The sequence below is a fragment of the Dipodomys ordii genome, unplaced genomic scaffold (genome assembly GCF_000151885.1).
Source record: "Dipodomys ordii isolate 6190 unplaced genomic scaffold, Dord_2.0 Scaffold19, whole genome shotgun sequence".
NCBI classification, from domain to species: Eukaryota; Metazoa; Chordata; class Mammalia; order Rodentia; family Heteromyidae; genus Dipodomys; species Dipodomys ordii.
In genome coordinates, this window is record NW_012267235.1 from 5,803,331 (window position 1) to 5,817,899 (window position 14,569).

General features: G+C 45.8%; 1 protein-coding gene across 2 annotated transcripts; it reads right to left on the minus strand.

The window, feature by feature from the left end:
- Positions 1-2,065: 2,065 nt before the first annotated feature.
- Dhrs7c (dehydrogenase/reductase (SDR family) member 7C) lies at positions 2,066-12,429 on the minus strand. Of its 2 annotated transcripts, none has more exons than XM_013013266.1 (6): positions 12,269-12,429; positions 8,229-8,341; positions 6,893-7,106; positions 4,871-4,963; positions 3,197-3,352; positions 2,066-2,329 (listed from the first exon to the last, which is right to left on the minus strand). In XM_013013266.1, exons 1-6 carry the CDS (start codon positions 12,420-12,422, stop codon positions 2,121-2,123), a joined length of 939 nt encoding a protein of 312 aa, XP_012868720.1. In that variant the 5' UTR covers positions 12,423-12,429; the 3' UTR covers positions 2,066-2,120. The 2 variants fall into 2 exon arrangements, with proteins under 2 accessions (XP_012868720.1, XP_012868721.1); XM_013013267.1 differs by having other exon boundaries at positions 2,074-2,329; positions 6,893-7,103.
- Between the last annotated feature and the right edge of the window lie 2,140 nt (positions 12,430-14,569).

Below are 14,569 nucleotides of genomic sequence, written 5' to 3' on the forward strand. Positions count from 1 at the left end.
GGCTCAAGGGTGAATGCTAGCTGTGAGTAAAAAATGCTCAGGTACAGTCCCCAGGCCCCGACTTCAAGCCTCAGTACTGGCACACACATAAACAAGAGAGTTTATCTGAAGAAGCCACGGATGTGTTGAAGATCCTGTAGACTGACTCACCACAACTTCCTGATTGTGGAGTGACGGAATGTTGCCAGTTGAGAGCCAATATTATCTCAGGCTAGCTCTAGTTCTTGTAGTAGCCATTTATGACTAGTCTCTGTGTCTGAACTTATCATCTTTGTGACTATTAGGTAAGGTGTTTTTTTTTTTTTTTTGGAATATACTGTTAAACTTAGCAGACTGGCAGCTCCCACCAGCCCTAAAACTAAGTGATGATTATAATTTCTGAAGCCTGCACAAGAAAACTTCCCCTGTTCTGTTGTAACCTGCCTTCCTTATGTCCAAACAATGGATTCAGTAAGTGCATTGTTTTATCACTTTATTTTGTTCGGTGACTATAAGTGTTTATGTCACCTCTTCCACAATGGAATCTGTCTTCCACAGTAAGCTAAATCAGTGCTCCCAGGCCATAGTGACTCAAATACAGATAAAAATAAACTCTTATTCCTATTGGTGTTAAAGTGCCTTGTCCTGTCAAGCATCTGTAAGGACTCTGGTCTTTCTCTGAAGGCCAAGATGCTAAATGTGATTACTGGGGAATGTGATCTTTTTTTCTTCTTTTTTTCTGTTTCAGTAGGAGTTCTACTTAATTAAAAATTTTGCAGATATTTTGAATGGGGAAAATCAGCTGATTTCCACTCCTCCCCTCCCCCCCTCCCAGTGTGGAATATGAAGGCTGCTTCAAGCTCTGTAGTGTGTTTGGATGGCTACTCTGTGGTCTGGGACAATCACCAACTACCTGGACCTTCTACCACGCAGTCCTTTTGTGTATCTGGGGCTCTCCTTGTTGTGAGTAGTAACTGCTACTCCACGACATCCTGTTTTCTCATCTGTGAAATGGGTTGTCAGCCCTTCTAATGAGTTGAGACTGATAGGAGGGCCAAATGGGACCTTGAAAAGGAAGTTTCATCAGAGACTGAATGCACAGGGGAACATGGCTGCTTTGGGGGATTCCAGTGGTGATGTCTGAAGCAACAGCAACATCTTGTGGCCATTCCTAACATTACATGATACATTGCTCTCAGCACGCAGTACCCAGCTTAGGCCCCACTCTCCTATAAAGATGTTGTTTTACTCTGGGTTTCTTCGCATGAGTTGGTGTTTTTCATTACTAGGCGTATGTGACGGGAGTCAGGGACATCTGAAGGTCATAAGCAGCATCCAGAGGGAGACCAAGGCCCACAGGACATTAGACTGTCCAGAACTTGGGAGTTTCTCAAGTGCTAGGTAGCCCACATGTGTTTGATGACTACCATATTAGATGACATTCTAACAGAAGGTATCATGGGGCAATTCTGTCCTAAAGGGTTCCCGAGTTGCATCTGGTTGCTGGAGGTTGACGTGGACAGATGCCTTGTCCTTCCTTCTCTCCTTCACTCTGGTGTCATGCCCCCACCATCCCATACTGGGATTTGAACTCAGGGCCTGGGAAACTGTCCCTTTGCTTTTTCTGTTAAGGCTTTGCTCTATAATTGGAACCACATCCCCACTTCTGTCTTTTTGGTGCTTAACTGGAGATCAGAGTGTCACGGACTTTCTTGCCTGGGCTGGCTTGGAACCGCCATCTCAGATCTCAGCAATGTGAGTAGCTAGGATGACAGGTGTGAGCCACTTACAGGTTTGAGGTTCCTATGGTATAATAGGATGCATGTGGTTTTGGGGGTGAACCTCAGGTGAGCCGTTGTGTGGCTGGTGGTCACAGACTGTGTGCATAAAGCTGGGTATGACACATTTTGGCTCCTGTGTCCCTGCTCAGGTGTCACTTCATAGAACAGAGAAGCTTCTGGAAGTTGCCCCAGGGATACTGAGTGGTACATCCTCAGGGGGCCCACAGTTCTCTCCTGAGGAGGGTGTGCGACCCTTCAGGGAGCTCCTTATAGGTGAAGAGGGGTCCCAAGCCAGGCAGGGCCAGCACTTGCCAGGAATAGCCTTTATTCCCATGGGGTGCCACATCTGACATCCTGTAGTCAACCCTCCTCGGGGACATTGAGCTTCTCCTTCACCCCACAGGCCACCACGGCGAAAAAGAACTCGGGGAAGAAGGTGCGGATGTAGACCGCGACCTTGGGGACAGGGTTGGCCATGAACACCTCTTGCTTCTTCCTCCGCACCGTGCGCATCACCTCCTCGGCCACCTCTACGGGGTGCACGCCGTAGCCCAGCTTCCTGGAAAAGACTGAAAGCCCCAAGATGGGGGTCAGGGGAGGGGGTCTGAGGCCTGGGCCAGGAGCAGCCTGGGGTGAACCCTCTGCCCACCCAAAGGGACAGGAAATGCGTGCACCCGCACAGACCAGGCTGCCAGGCCACGCTGCTATCTGCTTGCCACTACCCCAGGGGTGGGTGGGGGTGGGGTGGGGTGACCTTTCAATCCTGCAGACTTCCCTTTTGCTTCTGTGAAGTGGTTATTAAGAGATTCTTATTTGGGTGCCAGTTCCGGTGCTTGAACTCAGGACCTGGGTACTGTCTGCTGAGCTGCTTTTGCTCAAGGTTAGCGCTCTACTATTTGAGTCAGAACTCTTCTATGGCTTTTAGTTCTATTTTTTTGGTAGTTTTTTTTTTTTTTTGAGAGAAGAGGAGTCTCACAAACTTTTCTGCCTGGGCTGGCTTTGAACTATGATCTTCAGATCTCAGCTTGTAACCCTTAGCTAGGGTTACAAGCGTGAGCCACCCACACTCAGCTTCAGAGACTCATTTTAAGAATTGAATCTATGTTCATCCATTTTATGTGTGGCAGAGGCAAGCTTCCAGCTGTTCTCTGGCTGGACACCACTTCTACCTAGGGCTCCCTCCTTGGACAGGGCAGGTGCTTACAGGCCAGGTTCTCATAAGGAACAGGCCCAGAGGGCAGGTTTAGTGTATAAGTTCAGCTTGGCCTGGGTCTGTTGTCTAGAGGTTGAGCTTCTTTATCAAGAGGCCTCAGGTCTGAAGGTGTGTACTCCACCCTAGACTCATGTTTCAGGAACACCCACCTTGGGCCCAGCCACACAATGATCCCTCCCAACCCCCCACCCCCCAGTTCCCAGCTTCCCTCTGAAAAGCTCACATTTCCAGATGGAGGGCTCCCAGTGTCCTTGCTCTGGATACACATGGTAGGACCGGATGAAAGTTGGGCTCACAGTGCTAACCACCACGTCATATTCCTCTACTTCAGCCCGAAGGCAGTCAAAGAAGCCCAGGGCAGCGTGCTTAGAGGCCGCATCTGGAAGAAACATCAGCCAGAGGTGGGTGTTGGTGTGGGAAAGGGCCATCCCTGCTTCCCCAGAGATGCATTAGAGACACAACAGCTGACCTAGATGTTCCTCAAAGCTCAGGGCTGAAAGGAGCCTCACAAATCCACCTCAGACCCAGGCACGGTGGCTCATACCTGTAATCCTAGCTACTCAAGAGGCTGAGATCTGAGGATCATAACCTGAAGATACCAGGGCTGGAAAGTTAGTGAGATTCTTATCTTCAATGAACTAGCAAAAAGCTAGAAGTGGAGTAGAAGTGTGGCTCAAACAGTAGAGTGCCAGCCTTGAGCCAAAAGTTACGGGACTGTGCCTAGGCCCTGAGTTCAAGCCCTAGTACACACACACACACACACACACACACACACAAATGATGACAAGAACAACAATAAAACCCTTGCTTAGAGACAAAGAGCAAAAGTCAGAGTTAAAATTGAACTCTGATTAGCAACTTGGCTTCTATATGACTATGGTTAATCATGTGGGTGTTTTTTTTTTTTTGTTGTTCTTTTGGTGTGGTACTGGGATTTGAATTTAGAGTCAGGTGCATTCAAGGCAGCCATTTTATAGCCGAGCCACACTTCTATCACCTTTGTGTATTGTTTATTTATTTAGTGCCAATCCTGGGACTTTACACTCAGGGTGTGGGTGCTGTCCCTGAGCTTGTGTGCTCAAGGCAAGCACTTTCCCACTTGAGCCATAACTCCACTTCCAGCTCTTTGGTGCCTAATTAGAGATAAGAATTTCATGGATTTTTTTTCCTGCCCAGACTGGCTTCTAACTGACTAAGCTTCAGGAGGAGAAAAACCTTGTATTTTACACCTCAGCATCTTCTGAGAGGACTTGCATACTCCAAGTGCTCAAAATGTAAGAACTTTGCTGGTTGCTGGTGGTTCAAACTTGTAATTCTAGCTATTTGGAAGACTGAGAATAGGAGGATCTTAGTTCCAGGTAGAAAAGTTTACGAGACCCTTTCTGAACCTGTGGTGCATACCTGTCATCCCAAGATAGAGGGGAGACTGACTGGGAGGATCGAGGTACCAGGCCTGTCAGAGCAGAAAAGTCTATGAAACTCCAGCTCCACAAAAGGGAATCCAGATGTGGTGCATGAGCCTGTTACGTCAGCAACAATCAGAAGCCTACAGCTGGCACATGGCAGCTCAGGGACATGCTCAGGTGGGAAGTGATATCCTATCCTAAAAGTAAGCAGTGAAAAATAGGGCTGGAGATGTGGCTCAGTGGTAAGAGTGCCTGCCTAGCAAGCAAGAGGCCCTGAGTTCAAATTCCAGTACCACCATTACCACCACCAAAAAAAGGAAAAATAAAAGGAACTGAAGGAATAAGACCCAGCAGAGAGCCAGCTCAGCTCATCTCTGGGGGTGAGACATCCCTCCCCCTGTGTAGTTATGTGCCTGGTCACACGCGGACAATATCTCTGTCACTTAAGGTGTACAATATACAGATTCATCATCTTCGCCTTTGCAACTTACAAGCTGTACGGAAGGGGACTCCAAACTTCCCTTGGATGTTGTTTACTAATACGATCTGGCCTGTCCTCCGGGAGATCATGTTGGGAAGTAGGACTGGAAAACATAAGGCATCACTGTAAGGAATCTTGGAGAGGAAGTAGACGGGTAGAGCATTCTTTACAATTTCTTTGCTGTGCACACATGCGCACACACACACACACACACACACACACACACACACACACACACGGTTACACAATTCCACAATTCATTCCCTAGTGTGGATCTTTTCACTTTCTTGTCTTTTCTCTTTTGAATAGACAGGGTCTCACTATTTATTTATTTATTTTTCTGGGCTGCCCTTAAACAGTGATCTTCCTGTTTCTACCTCTGAATAACCAGGGTTATGGTCAAGTACCATCATACCCTGCTTTAGATTTCATTTAAAATGAAATGTAGGGGAAAGAAATGCTATAAACTAAGAATACAAGTGGAATATGGACAGAACCAAAAATGAAAAAAAAAAAACCCTCAAAGGTTGTTTAGAGACTCAATTTCCAGAGCGGTCAATGAAACTTAGCACCTTCTTGGTAGAGATGAGCAAATGGACACTCAGAGCTGTGGCCAGACTCAGGTCCCTGAACAGGGAGAGGCCCACCCATCGGGGCAACCTGGCCTGGCCTTTCCTACTCTGCTGCTTTTGCTCTGTGAGCTGTTGCCACTGAGAAGTTGCTGTTGGGGCTTGATGGACAGAGGTGCCTTTGCTGGCCCACTTGGTATCTGATCAGTGTTGGACTTGGGGGAAACTTTTCTCTGGTATACTTTCTAGAAGGTCTAGAAAGTCATCTCTCTGTTCCAAAGGCTTCTTTTCCCTCATTGATCCTCCATCTCCAGAGGCTTCTGGAATGGAGCTGGCTGGTGAGACTATGACTGGAGACCAGGCCTTCTTAGCCTCTGCCATGTACCCAATGCCATGTGTATGTGTCCCTGGGGCTTCTGCTTAATCAGATTCTGTTCAGTGGATACCTCCAGCTGTAACTCCATAGGCTGCAGCTTGGAGCCTTGAGCTTTGAGGTGAGAAGGCTATACCCACAAAGTCTTCCAAGTCCCTCAGTTAGGTCCATGAAGAAGCCACCACTTCCCCTCTAAAGGTAGACATCGTCTGCCTTCCCTGTTTCAGTGCAAGGACTGAAAGAATGCATCCCCAGCAAACGTGAAGCTCTGAGTTCAAACCCCAGTATCACAAACAAATGGACAAAAACAGTCAATAAACATCATCTGTGTAACAGAGAAGTAAATAATACAGAATAACACACACATATGTTTAAAGAACACTGGTGGAGAGTAGGGATGGGAGGGGAGAATAAAAAGAGAATGTGGTACAATTACTCAATAATAATAAATAATGTTAAAGAAAAGAATACTGGGCCAGGCACTGGTGGTTTGTGCCTGTAATCTTTGTTCCTTAGGAAGCTGAGATCCAAGGATCACAGTTGGAAACCAGCCTGGACAGAAAATATTATCTCTAATTAACCAGGAAAAAGCCAGAAGTGGAGCTGTGGCTCCAGCCATCGAGAACCAGCCAAGCAAGAGCATGAGGACCTGAGTTCAAGCCCCATTATCACAAAAAAAGATACTAGGCTTCTTGTAGTTTGGTGATAAATCCATTTTCCTTTTTATTTCTGAGGACAGGAACATTAACCAACTGTAAAACTGATGTAGAAAAAAATAGGTCGAAGATAAAAAGACATCTCCAGACAGGCTGAATGAGAAGAGGAACATGGATATGGAAGCACAAAGAATCATAGAGAGCGGAGCTGCGGGGGATGAGTGTCATGGACAGGGAGATTGGAAACGTAGTGGTAGTATATTTCCAACAGCCCTTTTCTATCAGCCTTCTCAGTGATTGTGTTTAAGGCTCCTATTACTGAAGTTGGGAGCCTCTGATAGATTGAGTGACATGGCTATCTGGCTATGTCACAGGTCCTTTCTTGGTGTGTGGTGGCCTAGAAACCCAGGGGGAAATGGAGAAACTCACGAGACCTTTGGTCAGAGTGATGGGTCCAAAGTAATTGGCGTCCATGATCTTCTTGTCCAACTCCAGGGAAATCTTGTGGGCAGGCCCCTTCATCTTCACACTGGCATTGTTGATGAGGATGTCCACACAGCCATAACAATCCAGGACTTCTTTTGCCACATCTTGGACACAGCTGATGTCTGAGAGATCCAGGAGGACCAACTTTGGGGTAAATGTCTGCTGAACCAATGAGAGAATCATGGCTTGTGTGGGACCACTTTCCCCTTATAAACCTGAGGGGCTCTCAATCCAACAGTCTTCCACTGCTCTAGAACTTCAAAGTGCACGGGATTCCTATCAAGGGACAAAACTAAAGGAAGTTGTAAAAATGGAATGAGGATAGATGGAGTATCCATTCCTGGAGAGCAGGATGATAAGAAATCAAGACATAAACATGTAATTCTGATCAGGGTTCCCAAACCAATAAATCCAAATCAATATTGCTCTTGATAATGGTCCACTTTGGAGGTCATGCTCTGGTCTCAGTGGTGACATCATTACTTTGAGCATTTCTGAGCTCCTTTTTGGAAATTGCTTTCCAAACTGGATGATGGGCCATAAGAAAATCCTTCTCAGCATACCTTAGATCCATATTGGAACAGCACCTATGAGGTAGGTGCTGTGTTTGGCTCTAGACATTTGCTGCTATCAGGACTATTGGGTCTAGGGTTAGGAACAGTTGGAAAAATTGGTGATACCATGAGGTGGTTCATTCCTAGTGTTTGATAAACAGTAGTTTGGAGCTATGCCCTTGAAGAGTAGGTTCCCTATTTTTTATTTTTGTTGGTCATGGGGCTTGAACCCAGGGCCTGAGTGCTGCCCCTGAGCACTTTTGCTTAAGGTTAGCACTCTACCACTTAGATCCACAGCACCACTTCCTATTTTCTGGTCGTTAATTGGAGATAAGAGTCTCACAGACTTTCTTACCTGGGCTGGCTTTGAATTATGATCCTCAGATCTCGGCCTCCTGAGTAGCTAGGATTACAGGCCTGAGACATGGATACCTGGCTGAGCAGGCTCCCATTGGGTGGTTAGGGTCCCATGAGACATCCTTGATCTTCTGCATTCTTACACAAAATCAGGGCTAGGGTCAGTGTCAAATTATTGGTGTGGTGAATGGTCAAAATAAATGAATCCCTGATGACTGGCGGATAGACCTAAATCAAGGCCAGTGGGCTAATCACACCACATTCACCTCAGATAATAACAAACTTCCTCCACTCAGCCCAAGAACTGTTCCTGAATAACGGATGTAAGCTAAGGATACCTGTGAGTTCCCAAGGCCTGCTGGGAAGGCATTACCTTGCTGGGGTCAGCCACGCTGATCAAGGCATCATAGAGGCTTTCCAGCCTCTCCCAGTTCTTCCCACACAGCACCAGTCTTGCCCCACCTGTATGGAACACTCGAGCGCATTCTGTGGAAAAGAAGAAAAGCAAGGTATACTTGATGGATGAAGCCAATGGTGGTTGAGCCCCTTCTCTTAAGAACTCAAAAAGTCAAAAGAATTCATAGTTGCGTCATGATGTTCTTCCAACCCTCTTCCAAGGCTAGAAATACTTTTTGGGGAGGGGTGCCCGAGACTGAACTCAAGGCCTTTCACAAGCTGAGCAAGCACTCTACCACTGAGTTATCCCAGCTCATCTAGAGTCTTTAAGATCACTATCCTAACATATCTCCATCTAAAGATTGGGAGAACCGCCATGTTTGTGCTATCTGACTACCATTCTTCCTGCTGCACTTTCTCTGTGATAGGTCCCCCCAGCCAGGGCTCTTCTTATTAAAAACATGAACCTATTTCCTGTCTAATTAATTTAACTCTGGGCTAATTCCTGATTTACCCCATATAGGACCTTCTGACTGTTATTGTTGGTAGACATATAATATTCTTATGGGGTAATACTTGTTTTTTTTAAAGGTAAACAGAGTAAGTTTATTTGAAAACAGTGAAAGAAAGGATTGAGAGACTGTCCATCCAGAGAGGGGCCCCAAAGAGAAGTCCAAAAGAGTCTTCTTTGGAGTGTGGTTGGAGAACTAATCTTGATGCTTAAAAATAACAGTGACATATGTGGACAGCTTGTTCATTCCATGAACTATTAAAAGAAATCTCTGCATATTGTCAGTTGTCGAGAGATGAATTACAATTCTTTTCATAATTTTAAGAGGTGGTGTATGTTACCTTAGGTCCCATAGGGGCAAAATCAGAGCCAGAGTCCAGGATTCTTGAGGGATTTCCCTTCAGAAAAAACTCATCAGGGAGTGAGGACATGGAGCCAGTGTCAGACAAGAAGGTGGTGACAGACAAAGTCTAGCTTTGGCTAACCCAAGGACAACTCGGTAGTAGTAGGAACCCCAATCCAGAACTGTGCTAACCCGGGGGACCATTTTATAGGATGTGCATCAGGAAGAGGGTAACAAAATCAGAGGTAACAGAATGGTAGAGGAGAACCTGCAGGGACTGAAAGAGGGCAAGAATTGATTTCAGCAACATTTAAAGGAGAAGATCTGGGCATTGGTGGGTGGTCACAGGCAGGGCTGAGATTTGGTGGCTGCTCTCTGAGCCAGGCTGGGTTGTCACTCTTGCTGCAGACTTTATGAGTACAAGGTGACACAGTATCCCACTTGGCTGAATTGTGGAGGATTAGGGCAAGGTCAGGAGTGGATGTAATCCATTTGTTTGATTTCCATAGCTTGCTATTGTGAACCCCAACAGGGTCATTTTACTTGTAGGGCGAGTCTGGGTCAGTGGTACCCAGGAGTGCTTTGGATTCTCTCTCTCTCTCTCTCTGTGTGTGTGTATGTGTAAGCTCTTACTTTTTGCTTGTCTTGGACTTGACAGAGGAGCAGTTGGAGTCTGGAATCACTGTCATCAGCCACACATGGAGGGCAGGCCCTTATTTAAGTTCACATACACCCAGCTTCTAAAGTTGCCTTTAAATGCGTGAGCATATTTCTTTCTGCCTTGTATCTCTTTCCAGAGTGGGCCAATGAGATGTAGTAAGAAGTAGTGGTCATGACAGACTCAGTCATGTTTCTCTGTCAATGTGAGTTTTGCTCTGGAGATTTATACAACCAGTAACCATAACTGAATGAAATTTAACGTAGGAAGCAGATTATCAAACCACATGTACATCACACAGCAGTAGAGAGAGCAGCTACGTAGTAATACACACCAATGACAACACAAGAGAGTTGCGATGTATCTTCAAACAACAGGACAAAGATAATATATGTAGACCCTTCTTACTCCAACAGCAGCTCTAGCAATTCTTATCAAGCTGGCAAAGGGCACATATCAAGATTGACACATCTAGCCCATTTAAAAACCCTCAAGAAATTCAGAATTGAAATAATGTAGTGAATCCTATGACCATATTGGAACCAAACTGGAAACTGATAAACATTACAAGATAATTGATCATTGATAAACATTAAAGAACATACTACTTATCTAAATGAGTGCCTCCCTCAGTCAAATGTTTGGACTAATAAAATCATTAGACTGTTTATTAGATAGATTTTCCCCTTTATTGTTGTTATTGGGGCTTGAACACAGGGCTTGGACACTATCCCTTAGCTTTTTGTGCTCAAGGCTAGTATTCTACCATTTGAGCCAGAGTTCCACTTCTGGCTTTTCGATAGTCAGTTGGAGAGAATCATCTCATGGACTTTCCTATCAGATTGGCTTTGAATTGTGATCCTCAGATCTCAGCCCCCTGGGAAGCTAAGATTGCAGTTATGAGCTACCAGTGCCTGGCTAGATCAGCATGTTTGAGCACTGTTGACTGAGCATTTGGATGCTGGGGATACCAGCTGCACAGAACACTGGCTTCACCATGGGAATAACTAGGAAACACAGAGAGGGAACAGTGTGAGAAGCATGTTAGTGTGGGTGCACGTGTGCAAAGAGCCATGGGATATAAGATAGAAGTTAGGGTGGCAGGGGAAGCTCTCTAGTAAAGGCCACCTTAGGGTCCATGTGTCAGCAGCCTGATCTGTTTCTAGATCACACATTCTATCTGGAGACTGCTTTTTCTTAAGCCTTTAACTGAGAATGGCCTTATGTGGACATGTCTTTTCAGTTTTCCTGGGCAGTACTGTTGTCTGCTGTCTGGTCTGATTGGTAAATATAGTACCCTGGTTTGCCCCTACTCCCTTCTAATGAGACAAGAGATCTTCAAGAATTGCTTCTCTGATCCACTAAGGGGACATACAGAGAGCCATATCTATCTGATTTATGCTTTCAAAAAGTAAACATATGACTGACCCAAGATGGTCACTCATTGAGCTATAAGCCATCCTCAAGCGTGTAGATTAACTTTCACTGTGATTTTCCACAGAAGCAGCAGCAGGCTTGAGAGGAATCTCAGAGAAGGTGTTTCTCAGGGTAGAATGCTCCCAGCCTTCCAGAATTACTCTTTGGAAAGAACAATGCTCATGACACAGTGGCCAGATAGTCATTTTGTTGAATGACTAATAGATGCTTGGATGTGTGGGCTTTCTGCTGGATTTGAAAAAAAAATAACAAAAACAATAGTGAAAATTGCAACTCAACTCAATAGCAGATAAGGTTATACTAGCATTGTTTGGGATGGGAAAGTTAGAATTTTGAAAAACCAAAGGGCATTTATTGGCCCTTCATCCCAGAAGCCACTAGCAGAAGGACCTTGAGATGATCTAACTCAGAAGATGCTAATATAAATGCCTACAAAACTTGGAGGTAGTTATAGAAGAACCAGGCTATGGTAGGGAGTAGTGGGGTGTGTGGCCCACTGAAGTGGGCACATTGTGCCTAAGTGTGATCATCACCAACATCATTGCTAATGCTTGGGGAGGGGGCACTTCTAGGTGCTCTGCTAAGTGCTACCTGCTCTGAATTTACTCATTGCTCACAGATACATCACGAACTAAAAGTTGCCTAGCATCTTTGTTTTACGGATGAGAAATGCAAAGCAGGGAAGTGAAGTCACCAGCTAGAAAAGTGCCAGAGCCAAGTCTGGGTTTCCATTGAGTATGCCACCAGCGTGCAGCTGCAGCTAAGGACTTTCCTTGTCTTTTGCCATTTCTGGAAACTCCATGAAAGCACAACCAGTCGCAGCATACACCACTCTCAGCTCTTAAGACTGTGAGTTTACAACTCCCAAAACATTCCAGTCCTCTCAGGTATCCCTCAAGGAAGCCATAGCTTTCCCCCCAAGGAAAGAAACAGAGACATACCCTAAAGAACCCCAAAGTGACCCCTCCCCACCTGGCAGGTGCTTCTTGCCAGTCCCTTGGGTAGAGATGGGCACACACATACACACACACACACACACACACACACACACGGGTGAAGCCAGCTTACCCTTGCCCAGTCCTGAGATGGCATCTGTGATGACCACTACTTTGTTTTGCACGGCAGACTTCGACCACAGCCTGGACACCTCCTGATAGATGAAGAGGAGACCGCTGATCCCCAACAGTAGCAGAGGTAGCATCAGCACAGCCATGATTCCCATCTTGTTCTGGGGGCTGGATGGGGGGCAACAAGGTGGAAAAGGTCGGCTTTGTGGAGATGTGACTCTCAGAGTAGAGGGAGGGGAGCCTGGGGCTGCAGAATCCTTCAGGGACCTCTCTGCTCTGTGCAGCCTGCAGGCTGCTCCCCAGATAAGTGAGCTTGCAATCGAATAAGAAGTAAGAAGTTACTTACAGTGTCTCCAAAAGCAAATTTGAGTCTGGGGGGCTAGGGGTGGGGCTGCCTGCCCCACAGGTTAATGACAAATTTAATTAAAATGGGTCTGCATTTCTTGGAAGGAGATCCATGTGCAGTCTACTTGCTTGGGCCCTAATGGTTATTTATAGCTCTCACTTGCACTAAAAGGCTTTTCAGGGTAAATATAGTGCCTGTTCTGATATTCAGGGACACATGCTGGCTGGATCTGATTTCCAAGGTCTTGCCAGGACTTTTAAAGCTCTCCTGGCCTGTTGGGCTATCAGAGCTTCCCTGCAGCTTGGGGCTGAGCACTAGGGATCAGGCCCTGGGATTTTCAGTACAGCCACCCTTGCCCTCACTTCCTGTTTCAAGGTAGTTTGAAGGCAGTTCCCCTTCTGATTGGGAGTGAAAAGCCCAGAAATACTGGTATTAAGCAGAGTGGGGACCATTGACATGCAGCCAAGGAAAGAGCATTGGTCTAGAGTGTTGCTTATCTACTGGAGCCTGTACCTATGTCCTCAACTGTAAAATGGGAGCAACAGCCTCATCTTACAGGACTGTCAGATGGACAAAGTAAGAGTGTACAGCATAAATCTGGCATAGACCTTCACACCCAAGAAGATAACCATTACCTTTTGGGATGAAAAATGCTAAGAAGCACGGTGGTTTTGTTGTTGTTTGTTTGTTTTTGCCTTTATCATTTTAGAGGAGAAAAAGGGGGTGGGTGCAGAAGGAGAGGGAGGAAGTGTGTACACATGTGGAAAATGAACTATATAACATGTGGGCAGGGATGAGCGGGGAAAACCCGGATGAAAGTGAAGAGAAGGGAGACATTGAAAGGTACTCATTCTTGACTTATGAAATGGTAACCCTTCTGTCTACAGCACCTTCATAATAATAATAAAATTATATAAAATGTTAAGAATTTGTCCCATTTTTTCTCACATGCACGAACACATGTGCACGTGTGTGTGTGTGTGTGTGTGTGTGTGTGTGTGTGTGTGCGTGTGCATGCACGCGCTGCTGCTTGTGCTCCCCCTTGGCTTTTTCACCCAAGGTTGGAACTCTGTCACTTGAGCCATACCTCCTCTTCTGGGGGTTTGCTGATTAATTGGAGATAAGAGTGTCATTAACTTGGCAGATCATAGCAGTTGATCCTTCCATTGTGCCTATGAAATGCCAGACCTTGTTCCTAGATCTGTACACTTACTAATGAATTTAGTCTCCACATCTTTGAAATAGGATTATTGTTCTCCTTTTGCAAGAGAAAACTAAGTCACAGAGAGATGAAGTGGCGTGGCCAAGAAAAATGGAGGAGGGCTGGGAAGGTGGCTCAGTGGTAGAGCACTTGCCTTGCATGCTCAAGGTCCTGGGTTCGATTCCTCAGCACCACATAAGCAAAAAGAAAAAAGCCGGAAGTGGCGCTGTGGCTCAAGTGGTAGAGAGCTAGCTTTGAGCTGAAGAGCTGAGGGACAGTGCCCAGACCCAGAGTTCAGGCCCCATGACCGGACCCCAAAAAAAAAAAAGAAAAATGGAGGATCTGGGATTTGTTTGATGATGATGATGATGATGATGATGATGGTTGTTGGTTGTGGGGCTTGCTTTCAGGGCTTGGGAACTGTCTCTGAGCTCTTTGTGCTCAAAGTTAATGCTCCACCGTTTTGAGCCACAGCCCCACTTGTGGTTTTTGAATGGTTAATAGGAGGTAGGAGTCTCATAGGGACTTTCCTGCTGGGGCTCGCTTTGAACTGTGATCCTCAGAGCTCAGCCACTTGAGTAGCTAGGATTACAGGCATGAACCACTGGTGCTAAGACTGGATCTGGGATTTATATATGCAGTGTTTTAGGTTTACATTTATTTTTGGTCACTGCAACCAAATTTCAGATTTGAAAACATGTATTTTGAGTAGTCTACAATTGTCTGAGCTTACTATTTCTGGCCTGTGATGAGGC

Coding starts and splice junctions, on each gene's coding strand:
- Dhrs7c (XM_013013266.1), bottom strand. CDS start 12,422: ATGGGAATCATGGCTGTGCTGATGCTACCTCTGCTACTGTTGGGGATC. Junction 3,353..4,870: donor AGTCCCCTTCCGTACAGCTT/GTAAGTTGCAAA, acceptor TGTTTCTTCCAG/ATGCGGCCTCTAAGCACGCT. Junction 2,330..3,196: donor GGAGCCCTCCATCTGGAAAT/GTGAGCTTTTCA, acceptor TGGGGCTTTCAG/TCTTTTCCAGGAAGCTGGGC.